The sequence below is a fragment of the Leucoraja erinacea genome, chromosome 4 (genome assembly GCF_028641065.1).
Source record: "Leucoraja erinacea ecotype New England chromosome 4, Leri_hhj_1, whole genome shotgun sequence".
NCBI classification, from domain to species: Eukaryota; Metazoa; Chordata; class Chondrichthyes; order Rajiformes; family Rajidae; genus Leucoraja; species Leucoraja erinaceus.
Genome location: NC_073380.1, coordinates 38,989,055 through 39,006,425, shown reverse-complemented (window position 1 = coordinate 39,006,425; position 17,371 = coordinate 38,989,055). Strand labels below are relative to the sequence as shown.

At 41.0% G+C, this 17,371-nt stretch overlaps 1 protein-coding gene across 4 annotated transcripts in view; it reads right to left on the bottom strand.

Moving 5' to 3' along the window:
- tcea1 (transcription elongation factor A (SII), 1) overlaps positions 1–13,785 on the bottom strand; it is a 49,229-nt gene extending 35,444 nt beyond the window's left edge. The window contains exons 1-3 of one of the 4 annotated variants that reach the window (XM_055634071.1): positions 13,629–13,704; positions 3,979–4,041; positions 3,260–3,338 (exon numbers count right to left, since the gene is read on the bottom strand). Coding sequence is in view for 2 of the 4 variants with exons in the window: in XM_055634067.1 (XP_055490042.1) it covers positions 3,979–4,041; positions 13,629–13,703 (138 nt within the window). In the remaining 2 variants the exon portion in view is untranslated. Of the gene's footprint in view, positions 1–3,259; positions 3,339–3,978; positions 4,042–12,651; positions 12,942–13,628 lie in introns of those variants that run through there. The other 3 variants (XM_055634069.1, XM_055634067.1, XM_055634068.1) reach the window with 3 other exon arrangements.
- Between the last annotated feature and the right edge of the window lie 3,586 nt (positions 13,786–17,371).

The window sequence follows — 17,371 nt, the reverse complement described above, 5'->3', positions numbered from 1 at the left end:
CAACACAATTTCTTTACTGCAGGATGCTGCCAAGCATCCATAGCAGATCCCCACCTCGCCAGCAACTCCCTGCTTTCCTTCCCAATCTGCCGTCTCACAAGGTCATCATGGTACTCATCTCATGTATTGTGATTTCAGTGAGAAAAAAAAAAAAGCAGCTTCTTAGGCACTGGGATTTGCCAAAATTGCTGACTTAGCACGAGTGCAATTGGATCCTCGACTTCCTCATTCACAGACCACAGTCTGTTCGTATTGGTGGAAACGTGTCAGCCTCGATAACAATCAGCACGGGAGCACCTCAAGGCTGCGTGCTCAGCCCCCTGCTGTACTCACTCTATACTCATGACTGCGTAGCCAGTCACAGTGCGAACTCCATCATCAAGTTCGCTGACGACACCACTGTTGTGTATCACTGATGGGGATGAGTCAGAGTATAGAAGAGAGATCGAGCAACTGTCCATATGGTGCCAGCACAATAACCTGGCCCTCAACATCAGCAAAACCAAGGAACTGATTGTGGACTTTGGAAGGAGTAGGAGGGGGACCCACAGCCCCATTTATATCAACGGGTCGATGGTTGAAAGGGTCAAGAGCTTCAAATTCCTGGGCGTGCACATCTCTGAAGATCTTTCCTGGTCCGAGAACACTAATGCAATTATCAAGAAAGCTCATCAGCGCCTCTACTTCCTGAGAAGATTACGGAGAGTCGGTTTGTCAAGGAAGACTCTCTCTAACTTCTACAGGTGCACAGTAGAGAGCATGCTGACCGGTTGCATCGTGGCTTGGTACGGCAATTTGAGCGCCCTGGAGAGGAAAAGACTACAAAAAGTAGTAAACACTGCCCAGTCCATCATCGGCTCTGACCTTCCTTCCATCGAGGGGATTTATCGCAGTCGCTGCCTCAAAAAGGCTGGCAGTATCATCAAAGACCCACACCATCCTGGCCACACACTCATCTCCCTGCTACCTTCAGGTTGAAGGTACAGGAGCCTGAAGACTGCAACAACCAGGTTCAGGAATAGCTACTTCCCCACAGCCATCAGGCTATTAAACCTGGCTCGGACAAAACACTGATTATTAATAACCCATTTTCTGTTATTTGCACTTTATCAGTTTATTTATTCATGTGTGTATATATTTATATTATGGTATATGGACACACTTATCTGTTTTGTAGTAAATGCCTACTATGTTCTGTGTGCTGAAGCAAAGCAAGAATTTCATTGTCCTATACAGGGACACATGACAATAAACTCACTTGAACTTGAACTCGAGTGCAGGCTACCATTGACTGCATTCACTTCCACATTTGAGGTCAATGAATACAATAGACCTTTCATCAATACAAATTATTTCCACTCACGCAATTTGGAGATGGTTATGGGTCATGAGAAGCATTTCTCTGTGAATGCCACATAGATAGAATGTTCACAACATCAATCTAGGTTTAGGTTTATTATTGTCACATACAGAGGTACAGTGAAAAGCCTTATTTTGCATGCTAGCCAAACAGATCAGATATACCTTAAGTAGATAGATTCAGTTCAAACTCAAGTACAATAGGTAGATCAAAGGGGAAGATAGTGTGCAGAATGTAGCATTGCAGTGCATCCGCTCCTTGGACAAGACGAATGTCCTCAGTGGGGTAGAGGTGAATGGAACAGTACCGTAGTTCAAGGAAAGACCTTTCCGAAGCGTGATAACAGAGGGGAAGAAAGTGTTCTTGAATAAGGTGGTGCACGCTTTCAAGATTATGTACCTTCTGCTGGATGGGAGCAAGGAGGAGGAATGACCAGGGTGGGACAAATCTTTGATTATGTTGGCTACTTTTCTGAGGCAGCGTGAAATATAGATGGAATTGATGATAGGAAGTCTGGTCTGTGTGATGCAGGATTAATCCGTTAGTTAAGGGCAGGGGTAGAAATGGACTACTCCACTTCCTCAGCTGCAAATGACATCCATTTCAAGAAGATGTGATGATCGAAGATAGACACAAAATGCTGGAGTAACTCAGCGGGACAGGCACCATCGCTGGAAAGAAGGAAAATGTGACGTTTTGGGTTAAGACCCTTCTTCAGACTCTGAAGTCTGAAGGGTCTCGACCCAAAACATTGCCCATTCCTTCTATCCAGAGATGCTGCCTGCTGAGTTACTCCAGCATTTTGTCTATATCTTTGGTGTAAACCAGCATCTGTAGTTTGTTCCCCACAGGCATAGGCCAGTGCAAGTCAAACAGCCTGTTGTATGAACTGCAAATCCAAGACAGAAGATGCCGCCGGACAATGAGCAGCAGGAAGACCTGGAACGTGGGGATCATAAGTCAGAGTATGAAGAGTAGGAGAACCAAAAGGAAGACTCCACTATCGTACGGTGACCCCATTCAACATTCAGACTCAATAACAAGCTGCAACATACTACATAGGCCCCAACGGTAAAGAAGTGCTTTTACTAAAACGTCTGCTGAATTACGTGACCCTCTCCATAGTTCAATCGCCACCACCGAGCAAGTGGTGTAGCCAAGCACTCAATATCTGAAGGGTCACGGAGGCATGAACTTGTGTTATATTTAAGTCCTTGGGTGCAAAATTGAAAACCTATAAACTGCAAGAACACAATCCAAATGCTAAAAAGTGGGATTAAACTGAATAATTCTTAGGGTTGACACAAATATAGTAATCTGACTATCTTCAATCTGTGTGCAAAGTTCAATGTTTCCAAGCATAAGATACCCGAAATAAAGAAAATGAACACCATATAATTACTTATTGATTCCTTGCATTAAACAATTCACACTTCACTTTTGACGCCAATTTTTTTTTAAAAAGCACAAATATATTTAATTATAAATGAAGACTTGCATTTCTATATTGTCTTTCATATTACTTTCAATACATTGTAAAGCACTTTAGGGACAATATCGATTACACTTCAGGGTAATACAGGAAACATGGGAGCCTTTGCACACATTAAGTTCCCACAAACAACTATTTGGTTTTGTACTTTACAGTTGTATAACATACCATGAAGATTCACAAAGTATTTTTTTTGTTTTTTTCATTAGACACAAAGAAGGAATGGGCTGTTTTTATAAACAAGATATGGAAGCCTATTGTTATTCATCTGGACCAGCAATGCAAATTACAAGAACACATTTGATAATTGTAGTCAATTATGGGCCAGCACCAGTATAAATACTCAGGAACTTGTACTTTGTTATTAAAACCCAGGTGACTCATAAAATAGAGCCACCCATCCCTACCTTCTCTGGCCTACAAGTGATTCCAGTCCCACGCTACATGCGTCACTCTTAATGCCCTCATAGTAGAATTCAGTAGATTCTGGTGGGACAATATGATAAAGACTTTGATATATTCCTTTAGTATTTGGTGGTCCTTGGTTAAAATGGCAATTCCAGTTATGAACAGACTAGTTAGAAAAAAAGGCAATTTAAAAATTGTAAAGACAAACGTTATCGCACTTAATAAAAACCTTACTCAATTAAAATTAAGTTTGTTCTTGATCTTTGTAAAAATGAAAACATGTACTAGCAGCCTATTGTACATCCGTCCCAATTTGTACTTGTATTGACTTTAATTAAATTAAAAAGGAGATGTTAAGTTATGTCAATATATTCTAATCCATTTTGCATAATCTCACAAAATCAAATCTCCCTTTCAGAAATGAAAGCTTCCCAGGTCAATCACCAGAGCAAAAAAATATGTAATAGAGTAGTTAAAGGAGGTAAATGGAATAAAGAAAGGCCATTTCAGGCACAGATGATAAAAAGCTCGGCTGAGAATTTTACGGTGGGAAGTAAGATAACAAGGTATAAGGATTTAAGGTGCAAGTTTCAGAACAGCAAGCTAACGCAACTAATGTTTATAGTACTGTGTATTGAACAAAGTGAGATAAAATGCAATAATGGAATCCATTATTGGTGCTTCTTAAAGTTTTGCATTTGTTCCCAAGGCAACATACCTGCAAAAGCTCCAAGGTCATAGGAATGCTCTTCAGCTCCTTCAGCAAGTCCAAGGCACCAACCTGTAAAATACAGTTCAACCTTTTAGAATGTAAAAACAGAGAACCAAATAGCCATCCACATCAAATAACGATATACCAAACGTACAAATAATACTTCATAAAACTATCATGGTTGGTATGTTATTCCAGAAATAAATGGTAACAAACCTTTTTGTAAGGTTGCGTTCCAATCTAAACTGAGACTGTCATACCGCTGCATGTGATTTTAAGAATTAAGTCAAACCAGACAGGAGTTTAAGCAGAAGATGGTGTTTAAGCCATCATTACTGCCAGTTGTGCTTTATTTTAAATCATTAGGGTTCAAAGGTAGAAAGGATCTTGACTAGAAACATCACTTATCCATGTTCGCAAGAGATGCTGTCTGACCTGCTGAGTTATTCCAGAACGGTGTCCTTCACTGTTAGAAGAATTGACTTGGATCATAATAGTTGACAAAGGATAAGGGATAGACAGAGTTGACGTGGATAAGCTTTTTCCATTGAGAGTAGGGAAGATTCAAACACGAGGACATGATTTGAGAATTAAGGGACAAATGTTTAGGGGTAACATGAGGGGGATCTTCTTTACTCAGAGAGTGGTAGCTGTGTGGAATGAGCTTCCACTGGAAGTGGTGGAGGCAGGTTCATTTAAAAATAAATTGGATACGTATATGGACGGGAAAGGAATGGAGGGTTATGGTCTGAGTGCAGGTAGATGGGACTAGGTGAGAGTAAGTGTTCGGCACGGACTAGAAGGGCTGAGATGGCCTATTTCCGTGATGTAATTGTTATATGGTTATTATTTCAGATGGCTTCACACCTCTTCTATTCACAAGATCAGGTGCACAAGCAATCTTTTTATGTTCATAAAAATCTACAAGAAACTCTTTTAGCCTCCTAATATATTTGGTTGGCATGTCACCACATATTCAAAATCAATCATTTGTCATTTCTGAATTAATGCTGTGGTGATTCAGTTAGGACTGGAATGGTGAAGATGATCTGGAATAGACAGAAAGTAACTCAGCGGGTTGGGCAATCTCACTGGATAACCTGGGATTTGATGTTTTACATTTGGAACCTTCATCAGAGTGAGATTGCGTGAGAGAGAGTGTGTGTGTGTGAGAGAGAGTGTGAGAGTGTGTGAGAGTGAGTGTGTGTGTGTGCCAGAGTGAGTGTGTGTGTGTGTGCGAGTGAGTGTGTGTGTGTGTGCGAGAGTGTGTGTGTGTGTGCGCGAGAGTGAGTGTGTGCGCGCGAGAGTGAGTGAGTGTGTGTCTGAGGAAGAGGGGTAAAAGAGAGATAGAGTGGAAAGCTGGAAGAGAGGAGCAACAGGACAAAGCCTGGCAAGTGACTGGTTGATACAGGTGAGACTGGGTGGGGGTGAAGGTGGGGTTGTTAATCGGCAGATTGTCGGACAAGGCCAGAGATTGAAAGAAAACAGATGTGATATAAGGATAGAAGAGCTGTAGATTGTGAAGCCAGAGGAAGGAATATCGATGGAAGGGAGGTGGGGAAGGAAGAAATGGGTGCAATTCCAGGCAGGGCACAGGGAAGGAGGGGTTAGAAGCCAGAGGAAGGAATATAGTTGGGAGGTGGGGAAGGAAGAAATGGGTGCAAGTCCAGGCAGGGCACAGGGTACTGTGAGAGCTCTGAATATAAATAAAATGACGATGGTTAATTGCATTTACTAAATATTCAGATCAAGATTTACAATTTGCAAAATAGTCTGTACGGTCATTTTCCAATGATCACTTTCTTAATTTTGCAACAGTTCATGAGTCATAAGATCAGAAGTGATAGGAGTAGAATTAGGCCAATTGACCCATCAAGTCTACTCTGCCGTTCAATCATCGTGGATCTATCTCTCCCTTTAATTCTGAAGCTATGTCCTCTAGTCCTAGAAACTCCTACTAGTGGAAACATCCTCTCCACATCCACTCTATCCAAGCCTTTTGCTATTCTGTACGTTTGAATGAGGTCACTTGCAGACTAATCCTGCACCAGCACTCCATGTCCCTCTGCACCTATTTAATCTGTGAATGAATTAAGGTATGATGATGCAGCTTTAATTTCAGGTCTTGGATGTTAAAGGATTTGAATAATATGCATTTAATTTGTACTCAAATGTAATCAATAAATGAGACAGCAAGACTTCCATAGATATGATGCAATAAAAACAAATTTTTAATTTACAGTATCTATTTTCTAAAAGTGCCCAACAGATTCTCAATAACCAGCTTTTACATATGTACCGAATCAGAATTGAATGTGCCTTCAATCTAGAAAGAAAAAACTGAATGTCCTGGCAGCTTGAAAACTGATCCCAACAAGATCCAGAGAAACTGTAGTTGTTGTTAATTGACCAAAACAACAATGTATATTGCATATCATATATCCCCAACCAATGCATACCATTTCCCTAAACGTATTTCCAAATCATCCTCAATAAAGTAGCTTACATTAATAACTAAACATCGTACTTCAATTAGGAGGGTGTGCCATTTATGGTACTGATCGGCTGATACATTTTACGTATTTAAAAAAAAACTAATGCCAAGAGTAACCTGTTCTTATCGAAAAATGTAGTCTTGTGCTTTCAGTACCTTGCCAGGTGACCAGGTAATGCAAACACATTTCTTTCAACATTTATTTTAGCCGCATATTGACCTTAAATTGTAGCAGCAGGAACCCTTACATTTCAGATTCCAATGTTTCCTTGTTTCCATTACAATTTCTAATGTATTTCAGATAAAGTTAGCTACTGCCAAAATGCACAAACCCCCTTTACAAAATCCACAAGTGGGAAGCGAAAGAAACCTGCGGTACTTTGCTGTACGAGATCTGTGGCAAAATTGAGAAGGATCGAGAAAACCAGAGACTGAAGAGCATTAAATAAAGTGCTTCACCACATATAGGACATCTGACTGTCAGATGCAAAACAGTGGCTCTTATTTTTACAATAGGAAGATTACACCTGTTTCTCATAGCATTTCTTTGGAAAATCATTCTTGCTATCAGCTCCTGCTTCATTGTGAAAGAACCAAATTTCGCACAAGTAATTACTTGCTAAGCATTGACCCCATCGACACAAAATTATATCTGTATTTGGTTCAATGGTCTGAAGTACAAGTATCTGCAATTAAATTGCCACAGGGGCATGATATATCCTGAAAGTGAAGAAACAGCATCCATTTTGGCCCACAAATATTGTTTTTATTTCCATCACAAGATATGGCCTTGTCAATACCAGCATATATTATTTGTACCCAAAATATCCTCAAGAAGATGGCGATGAACTTTTCCTTCAACCACGGCAATCTATCCAGTGAAGGTAAAATTAGAATGCTGTCATGTCGGGTGTATCAAGATTTAGACTTAGCAACAATGAAGGAATGGCAACATCCTACCAAGTCAATGGGGACAGGAACTGGCCAACGGTGGCATGCACATGTGTCTGTCACCTTTGTTCTGCTACCAGTGTTGGTTTATTACTGTCATGTGTACCAAGATCAGTGAAAAGCATTTTTTTTTTTGCATGCTATGCAATTAGATCAACAAGTACAACAGATAGTCCAAAGCGAAAAATACATGAGGGCAAAGTATTGTAGCATTACAGTTACAGAGAAAAAGTCCAGCGTCCACAATGAACGTAGATTCAAAGAACAGGACCAGCTCCTAATCTATGGAAGGATGGGTCAGTGGTCATAAAAGTGGAAGAAGCTGTTCTCAAGTCTGGCAATACCCACAATCAAACTTTTGTATCTTCTGCCCGATGGGAAAGCAGAGAAGAGGGAACAACCGAAGTGAAGAAAATCCGTGATTGGCTGCATCCCAGAGGAAGCGTAAACTGTAGATGGAGTTGATGGTGAGGAGTGTGGATCCGTGTGATGTATTGTCTATATCCACACCTCTGCAATTTCTTGCGGTCTTGGGCATCTTTGGCAGTTGGTAAGAGTTGTTGGAGAGATACCAAACCTCCTTAGTCTCCTGATGCAGTACAGGTTTTGGTGTACTTTTTTTAAGCCATAGCTTCAATGTGGTTGGTCCAGGACAGATTGTTGGTGATATTTACACTAACCAACTTTAAGCTCCGGACCATTCCCACTTCATCACCACTGATGCTGATCAGGGCCGGCCTTAGGAGGTGCGGGGCCCAATTGAGAACAATTTTCATAGAAATATAAATAAATGAGTCACATGTCGTGATTAATATGACAGTCAGTTGACTTTAAAAAAAAATCATAAACCGCGCATGTGCAGATTGTTCTCCTCTCCGTAAAAATTAAAATAAACAAAGTAACAATTTAATTTGCCCAAGGCTTCCAAATCTCCTTCTTTCAGAATTACTGAATGGGTGGGGGGTGGAGGGTAACGGCAGGTGGAAAGATGGTGGGAAAAACTGGAACACACCTGGACAACATAAATTAATTGTCATCTTATTGAATGATTATATTAATTCAAGGGATCAATTGGGGGTAGAGTTCCTTTCACAGCATGTGGGGAGTCTAGCCAGGGGTAAAGTTGCGGGGAGGGCGAGAGCGTTGAGACGGAGGGGGTCGGGTTCATGCTAGTAACCCACTCTCTCAACGAGTGATGGATATCATCACAGCGGGCGGTGGAGCTTACTCCTGTGTCAGCGCGAACAAGGGATCAATTGAGGTTACTCGCACTGATATATGGAGTAAGCTACACCGCCCGCTGTCCTGTTATCCATCGCCCGCTGATCCACTCTCGAGCTGGATGCTGGCATCATCCCCGACCCCCTCCTTCTCAACGCTCCTGCACTCCCCGCAAGTTTACCCCTGGCCAGACTATCCACACGCTGTGAAAGGAACTCCCCACCCCCAGCAGCGCTGTCCTTTTACAGCCGCTTCCCACTTTACAGCCACTTCCCATCAGCTGCTAGTAATGAGGGATAGACTTGGCTATCATACATCATACGGAGGGATAACGAAGTCTATCTTTCTTGGCTAAACAACCTAACCTTCGGCCTCCAAGATGCAGGTCCTTTTTCTATCAATGTTACAACATTTTGAGATTTAAAAAATCAAGTCTGCAAATTATCCCATCAGATAAAGCATAAAAAGTTTAATTTGACACCTAATTCACTTTCATATCTTCAGTATTAAAAAAGTTATGGCCATTTTCATACTCGGAATTTAGCATCTTGTTCTCTATTGCTTTTCCATTGACTTAACACAAAAGCTGTGATCGAGGGCAGTCAAAAGCCCATAACGTTCTTAAAAATTAAGAGAACTGAATGAAATTTTCAATTATTATCAATTTCAATTATCCATTCGAAGGGCCGAATGGCCTACTCCTGCACCTAATTTCTATGTTTCTATTATAGATTGAAGCATTCTGAAACAAATATAAAACATCTTACTTGGATGATCTGAAATTAAAGCATATAATTAGTTAATTACCTAATTGTGGCTAATTACAAAATTGACCATTGTGACGGAAATAGTAATAAACACCCAGACTGCCTTAAAAATTCAAAAATGTGTTATTCTCAAGATCAGAACTTTAATATTATTGTGTTATATGTTGTAAGTCCGTAACAGATAGGTAAATAAATGACAATTTCCAGCAATAGACCAGGTCTTTATGGAGAAGATCAGTAGCTAGCTGGTACATTGGCATACCATAATCAGTAGCATCATCGTACTCCTCAGATTGTAACCAATAAACAACTCTGTACACCTTGTTTTTCCTCAACTTTTCAATTTTGGCATTGTAAGCTACAAGTTTTTGCTCTTCAAACCACACGACATGCCTTTCTGCCCACTACTTTCCCATTAAGAATGTCCTGTAGATTCCATTTCTTAAGAAAAGGATAATTTTTAAAAATAGCCTAAGTATCCAAATAACAAACTAATTCCATTCACACAAGAATTCACAATATAACATGATTTTTAAATCTCACTGTCATGAATTTATATGCCAGATGGAAGGAATTTAATGTTTAATTCCCATAAATTAATCTAGAAACATCCACTCAATTTAATCAAAATCTCTGTAGAACCTGCAATGTGGTGTTACATATACATTGCCATCAGTGATGGAAATGGGTTTTAGGAACTAGGGTTACGCTGAGGTCCGTGAGGCTGGGGTTGGGCAGGAAGGGGTTAGACGCTATTCCCCCATGAGGAATTTTATTTAACCCTGAAATTGAGGATAGACAAAAGCTGGAGTAGCTCAGGACAGGCAGCACTGCGACTCTGGAGAGAAGACTCTTCTTCAGACTGAACTGAACTCTCGTCGATGAGAGTACTTGTGATTGTCTGAAGAAAGGTCTCGACCAGAAACGCAACCCTCTCCCCAGAGTCCCTGCCCGTCCCACTGAGCCACCACAGACAGGGAGTTGAAGGTAGACACAGGGGGGTCTACCTTCAACTTCAGCAAACAAAAATTAGAGTGCTGGAGGATCTCAGCGAGCAAGGCAGCACCCGTGGAGGGATATCAGGAACCACCACGGGCCAGGACTCCTCTCCCTCCCTCCCTCCCCCCCCTCCCCGCAACAGAAAGGAACCGCAGATGCAGCCGTCACCGCAAAGAAGAAACTGCAGATGCTGGAAAATTGAAGGTAGACAAAAATGCTGGAGAAACTCAGCGGGTGAGGCAGCAGCTGTGGAGCGAAGGAAATAGGGTGATTTCACTAAAGGTCACTGGAGCGTAGATCCGCACCCACGTGACCAAAATTCTCAAGTGGAGGACACTCGAGGGTTTGGTACATGTTAGTGGATGGGAAAACACGCATTTTCCCACCCGTTAAAAACATAGAAAACGGCGAGGTTGTGAGCTGCAATTTACTGTGCCAGTCGGGGTGACCGTGAGGCACAGCTACCTAGATTTACAGGGGAAAAAAAAGATAGCAAGTAAGGTAAATTCAAGAGGGAACTGAAGGTGCCAAAGCGGCGGAAATGAACAGTCGACATTTGCCGTGGATATTTAAATGTCCAAAAGATCGGGAATTATCGCGTTTGCTTGCTGAATTTCATCTAAAAGTAAGTCAATAATGCCTTACTTTTGATGAAATTCAGCGAGCAAACGCGATAATTCCCGAGATTTTGGACCTGTAAAGATCCACGGCAAATGTCCGCTGTTCATTTCCGCCGCTTTGGCACCTTCAGTTCCCTCTTGAATTTACCTTACTTGCTATCTTTTTTTTCCCCTGTAAATCTAGGTAGCTGTGCCTCACGGTCACCCCGACTGGCACAGTAAATTGCAGCTCACAACCTCGCCGTTTTCTATGTTTTTAACGGGTGGGAAAATGCGTTTTTTCCCATCCACTAACATGTACCGAACCCTCGAGTGTCCTCCACTTGAGAATTTTGGTCAGGTGGGTGCGGATCTACGCTCCAGTGACCTTTAGTGAAATCAACCTATAGCCAACATTTCGGGCCGGGTCTGAAGAAGGGTTTCGGCCCGAAACATTACCTATTTCCTTCGCTCCATCGGTGCTGAGTTTCTCCAGCATTTTTGTCTATCGCAAAACATCAATGATTCCGGGAATGCCGAGAGAGCTGGAGAGATGAGATGGGGAACGGGAAAGAGAGAGAGAGAGAGAGAGAGGGAGGGAGAGAGCGAAAGTCAGAGAGACACAATGTGAGTCTGTAGGTAAATTGAATGACTAACCTGCTGCACACCAAGAAGCTCACCAAGAAGAAGCCCTCAATCATGGTGAGTTTTAAGAAATTCTCAATGTGTTATCAATGCATCGATCTACATTCCTCAGTAAATGGAATTATGTTTTGAACAAGTATTAATGAGGCCGTGTGAATTGTATTCAAAGGAATCATTAATAATTACATTTACTGAGGAATGTGGATCAGTAGTGGTTAACAAATCGTTTGTATCTGATGGCCGTGCAGCAGTTGTTATTCATGTTCGTTTTGCAAAAAATCCATATGGCGAATGTTTTTTTTAATGTTTATTTAGCAAAGCATTTGTATTTCCACACGAAATACGGAAAATTAATGCAGGGCCCCCCTTAGACACGGGGCCCAATTGGGAGAAATCGGTCCAATCAGCTTAAGGCCGGCCCTGATGCTGATTGGTGCATGTACTTCACCACGTCTCCTGTAGTTTAAGTTGTTGAGACAATGGATGGGGAGATGTAACTGAAGTGACTTTGGCATGTAATCACACTGTATTTTATAGAAGGTACAAGGGCCACCACAATCAACTGGTGATGGGCATGAAAGCTTAGGATAGTGGATAGGGTATCAATTAAATGTGCTGCCTTGCTCTAGAAGGTGTTGAACTTATTTGTTTTTAAATCATCACTGTGCCTAGTACAGATCTGGGCAATTTGTAGGATATTCCTGCACCTGCATCTGACATTATGGAATACTTTTGGCAGTTAGGAGGTAAATTACTCACAGTACATCTTGGTTGCGACCTGCTCATGCAGCCACAACATATCCAGTTGAGCATTTGATCAATGATACATATGAATTACATATGTTTACATTTCACAGGCAAGCCTTTAAGCATTGACTGTGAATCGGCATCACCTGTGCATACTCAACATTTACTGTATACACACCACAGATCTTGCACAAGGCTGAGACTTTGATACTGATGGGTCTCTGCCAGATATTTATGCAATACCATGGTAACTTACCACTCAAAATTCCAAAGACAAAACAGAATAGCAAGATCTGACAGCATTGTAGTCAGACAATCGATTTGTAGGCAGCAGTCAGTAGAATGGGAATCTCCAGGCAATTGAACTGAGCACGTCCAGAGGCGGTCTCGTCTCCATCTAAAGTTTTTCTCCTCCTTGTTCCCGCTCCTTCTGCTTTGCTGAGGCAAGAACGGTATTCAAATGTTGCAAGTAGTTTTCAATATATCCAAATGTGTGTCATTATTTGCTGTTTGCAGTAAGCAAACTTTTTCCCACCACGGAACGGTCACACAGCACTTAAAAAATGGGGGGGGGGGGGGGGGGGGGGGGGGGGGGGGGGGACACTACAGGCTTGTACATCTACGTCGATGTGCTTTCAAATTTCTACGGTAAGCCACTTGAACAACTCTGCAATGTATCTAAGTGATTGGGCCCCCTCGTTTTATTAGATTATGCACATGAAGAACACGTGGAAATCGGAGTGTTTTTTGCAGCTGTAAAGCCAACACACAAAAAAAAGAACCGAATTTCGAAGCGGAGCACTTTATCCTCTCCATCCAAAGGCGCATTACTCCCCCCCCCTGCTTTTCGAGCTCGGGAGCTAGTTGAAGTGAGCTCACTCAGCAGTTGGCGTCGGTTTCTTGTGTCAACTATTACGCCGCCCACCAGGCTTCGAGCTCTGAGCTGACTTTGGCGAGGACCAGGGATGGGGAAAGTTGTTCGCCGGCCCGGGACGTTCTAACGATTGTCCGAGCGAACCGCGCACCGGTCCGGGGCGTTCTAACGATTGTCCGAACGAGTTGGGCCCAGGACGTTCTATCGATTGTCCGATCGAACCGGGCACGGAACGTTCTACGGATTGCCTGAACGAAGCGCGCGCCGGGCCCGGGACGTTCTATCGATTGTTCCGAGTGAAGCGCGCGCTGGGCCCGGCTCCCTCCTCCTGTGACAGTTAATGGCCTCAAACAACTCACCGTGTTCTTCTTCGACACCATCTTGTCTATCTTTTTTGCAATTCGGACAATATCTTCTTCCGCTTTTTTATTCATTATGCACGTTCGTTCGTTTGCTACCGGCTATATATAGTGTGTGGTTTTAACAACAATCCCCCCCCCCACCCCCCAAAAAAATCTCTTGATCCGCTGCCACAGGCGCGAACCTCTCACAGAGAGAAGCCCAAAGTAGTGGAACCGCCATCATGTAAATAAAGGAAGCGATCTAAGCAGCCACAACTAATCAATAAATAGAAATGCCGGGTTGTTGAATGTTGAGTATTACCCAATTTTCCCATCACTGCAAAAACAAAATTGTTTTAAATGTAGTTTAACACCGGTGGCGCAGACTTAGGGACAATATTTGTACATGTGAGAAAATGATATGCAAAGAATAGTTTTCATTCTGCTGTAGAACGTTTATTGGAAAATAAACAGCATTTGGGGTACAGTTGGAACCAAAGATCTTTGGTTGGAACGAGACGGTAAAACTAAATGGCCATTGTGTAAGATTAAAAAGTGCACAAACTAATCAGTCTAAGAATATATTCAAGATTAATTCTGATATACTTTTAATCATTAAACGTAGCATTGTTGGTAAATCAGCCATTGTTTTACAGAATGGTAATGGCATTTTATATAATTACTGAAAAGAAAAAAAATGTGTCGAGGCTGGAAATCTGAAATAAGATCAGTTATGCTGAAGTGTTTTAAATTAAAATAATAATTATAATATTAATTATCATTATAATTATTTTTCTTTCCACAGTAGAATTTTCCGTTTTTATCCCGTTATTTAAGATGTAGTACAGTTCTCTCCGAAGGAAGTTCATTTGAATTTTCTGCAAAGGGGTAAAATAGTTGGTGTAATTTGGCAGTGTTGAATTCATGATAATGGAATCATAACATCCTAAAAACCTATCAATGGATCTTCAAATAATTCTAATTATGCTAGTATTTTTTATTAACTTTTTTCCTTTTTGATGTCTCAACACAACACAACACATATGTCTTATTAATAAATAAGATAAGTCTTGGTTTAGATTACCAATGTTTGTTAGTATGAATGATAATATTGGCCTGTGTTAACTGTTATCTTTTTTGTATCATTGGTTATCATAGTATGATAAAAGAGGGGAATGACAATATTGGCCACTTTAGTATGTGACAAAATTGAGGATCTCTGCCTTTGCTAAGGTACACAAAATTGCTGGAGAAACTCAGCGGGTGCAGCACCATCTATGGAGCGAAGAAAATAGGCGACGTTTCGGGCCGAAACCCTTCTTCAGACTGATGGGGGGTGGGAGGGGATAAGGAAGGAAAAAGGGGAGGAGGAGGAGGAGCCCGAGGCATCTGCTTGGCATCTTTCTGCAAAAGCTGCATAGACCATGGGGCTCATGGCTTCAGAATGTCTGGAATCTGGGAGGAAGCTAAGTGCTGCGTGATGTCCAGATGTCCCCGCAATTGTTAATATGCATGAGGGTTTTGCAGAAAGAGCTGAGCCTTGCTGCAAATGCATAATCAGGATTGGTTGGGGAAAGGTATGTTATAATACCCACTGTGAACCATGTTTTGTTTTTTTTTAATATGTTTTGTTTATTTTATTTGAAGTTAATACAGTACAAAACAGTACAGTGGAACCTAATTTTAGGCAAAGATTATAGAGGAGCAAGATAGACCACTCCTCGAAAAACGCATAGTATGACGTGTGCGATTGTCGACGCCATTTTATTGGGCTTCCCCCACACTGTCATGGCGTCCTTATCTAAATCTTCATCTCACTGCTCTGCTATCAATTGTTCTAATCGTAAATGTAGACAACCCGACCTGTCATTCTTTAGGTTCCCCAATAAAAACGAAAGGTGAGAACATATTATTATTATTTTCAGTCGCTATTCTGTCGTGAAAATGTTATTTTCTGTTCTCCCCTCAACGGCCATTGGGAAACTAGGCTTGTCGGTACATTAGAAAATTAGACTTATTTTTAATAGATCTTTACTCACCACAATAATAAAGACAATAATTTTAACACTTCTGTACGTTTTTGGTTTTGATCTTGTAAGGGATTGGTCTCCAAAATATGGCCCGCGGGACACATTAGGCCCAGTGACCAGGAGATTTTTCGAGCTCAGATTCGTGTCCGGGAAGGAAGGCGACGGCTGTTACCCGTTATGTCCCTCGAATTGTCGAGACATCATAAGCAAAGATCACAAGCCCGCCGTGAAGAAGGGTGCAATCAAAGATTATATAACTCTGCTCTATCATCTTTGGGTGCAATGGTGGGTCGGGGAGTTCGGCAGCAGCGGCGGCGATGGTCGCAATCAAAGATACTAGTGGAGCTCTGCTCCATAATCTTTATAATCTTATAAATTTAATGTTCATTTATTATATACATCACCTCACAAGTACACTAAAAAGATTACTGATCTCAGAAGGGATGTTATATGAACAGTGACTTAACATATGGACACACATATGGATAGTCTATGCATGTTCTCCAGAATGGATCTATAGGTGATGGGGAGAAAGTCAGTCAAATTATTGGCTTAGCAAAAAAGTGCTAATAATTCATCATTTCTTGATTATTTCTGTGTATGATTGTAGGTAAAACAATCACCAATTGTTAGCAAAACATAAACTTTATATTAAAAAGTAATAATCAGGCAATTATTTTTTTTTTAAATCTTGTAATTTTTCACCATGACCATGTAATTCCATGCACAAACAGAAGATGACAAGAATATTAATGAAGAACGTGTATAATTCTGTTCCTCTTCAATCCTGACAAGCTTGAGCTGACTAATTGGTATTCTACAGGTGGGGGGCTAATGGAGGGCTACAAAAATAGCATCAATATTGATTTATTATATACTGATCTTTTTTAAATGCATCTGAAAGCTATTAGGGTAACAGACATATGCAAACTGTAGGAATATGGAATGATTGCTCAGGCTTTGGCTTAAGGCAGTATGTTAGAGCAAAACAAAGATATTTATTTACTGCCAAGGAAAGCTGAGAGCAGGACAAGAAAATCAGTGTTATATTGCTGCAGTTATATGACCTGATATCAGGAGTTTGAAAAATTGATCTTGTTCTCTAATTGGAAACTACTTTATGATATAGATTCTTATCCCTCACATACAATGGTATTTTATATTGTACTCTCAATCAAGGTGCGAATAATAGTAATTCTGATGCTCTAGTAAATGAGAATTATTTCTTAGGATTTATTTTTCATTCTATTGCTGTTTTACTCAGTGACATGGAATCACTTACAGCCAACCGTGAAACAATGTTTTCATATTGCAAACGCAAATGTGCATCCGGTAATTTGATGAAATGTAAGGTTATGCGGGAGAATATTTGCTTCTCAGGTGGCAGAATAATGTGTTTATTTGGAGAACATTCATTCATTGGGCTTTTTAAAAGTAGGTGACTGATTGGGTGCAACCAAGAACAAAGCCTGCTGTCTTCATCCTGATTCAGTTTACCATTAGAATAATCAAAGATGTTGGCTGATCAAAATAAGCTATAATAATCACTACCACCTTCCCCCTCCTACATCCACCATCATATTGGCTTGAAGCAGTGCTTTATAAACCCAGTTTAGAAATACTTTGTAGTCTTGTTTTCACCACCAGTCACTATTGTACAATACCATCTCCGAAGATGCATCACAGTTAATAGATAGACATCAAATTTTTCAGATGTTCAGTTTTCTATGG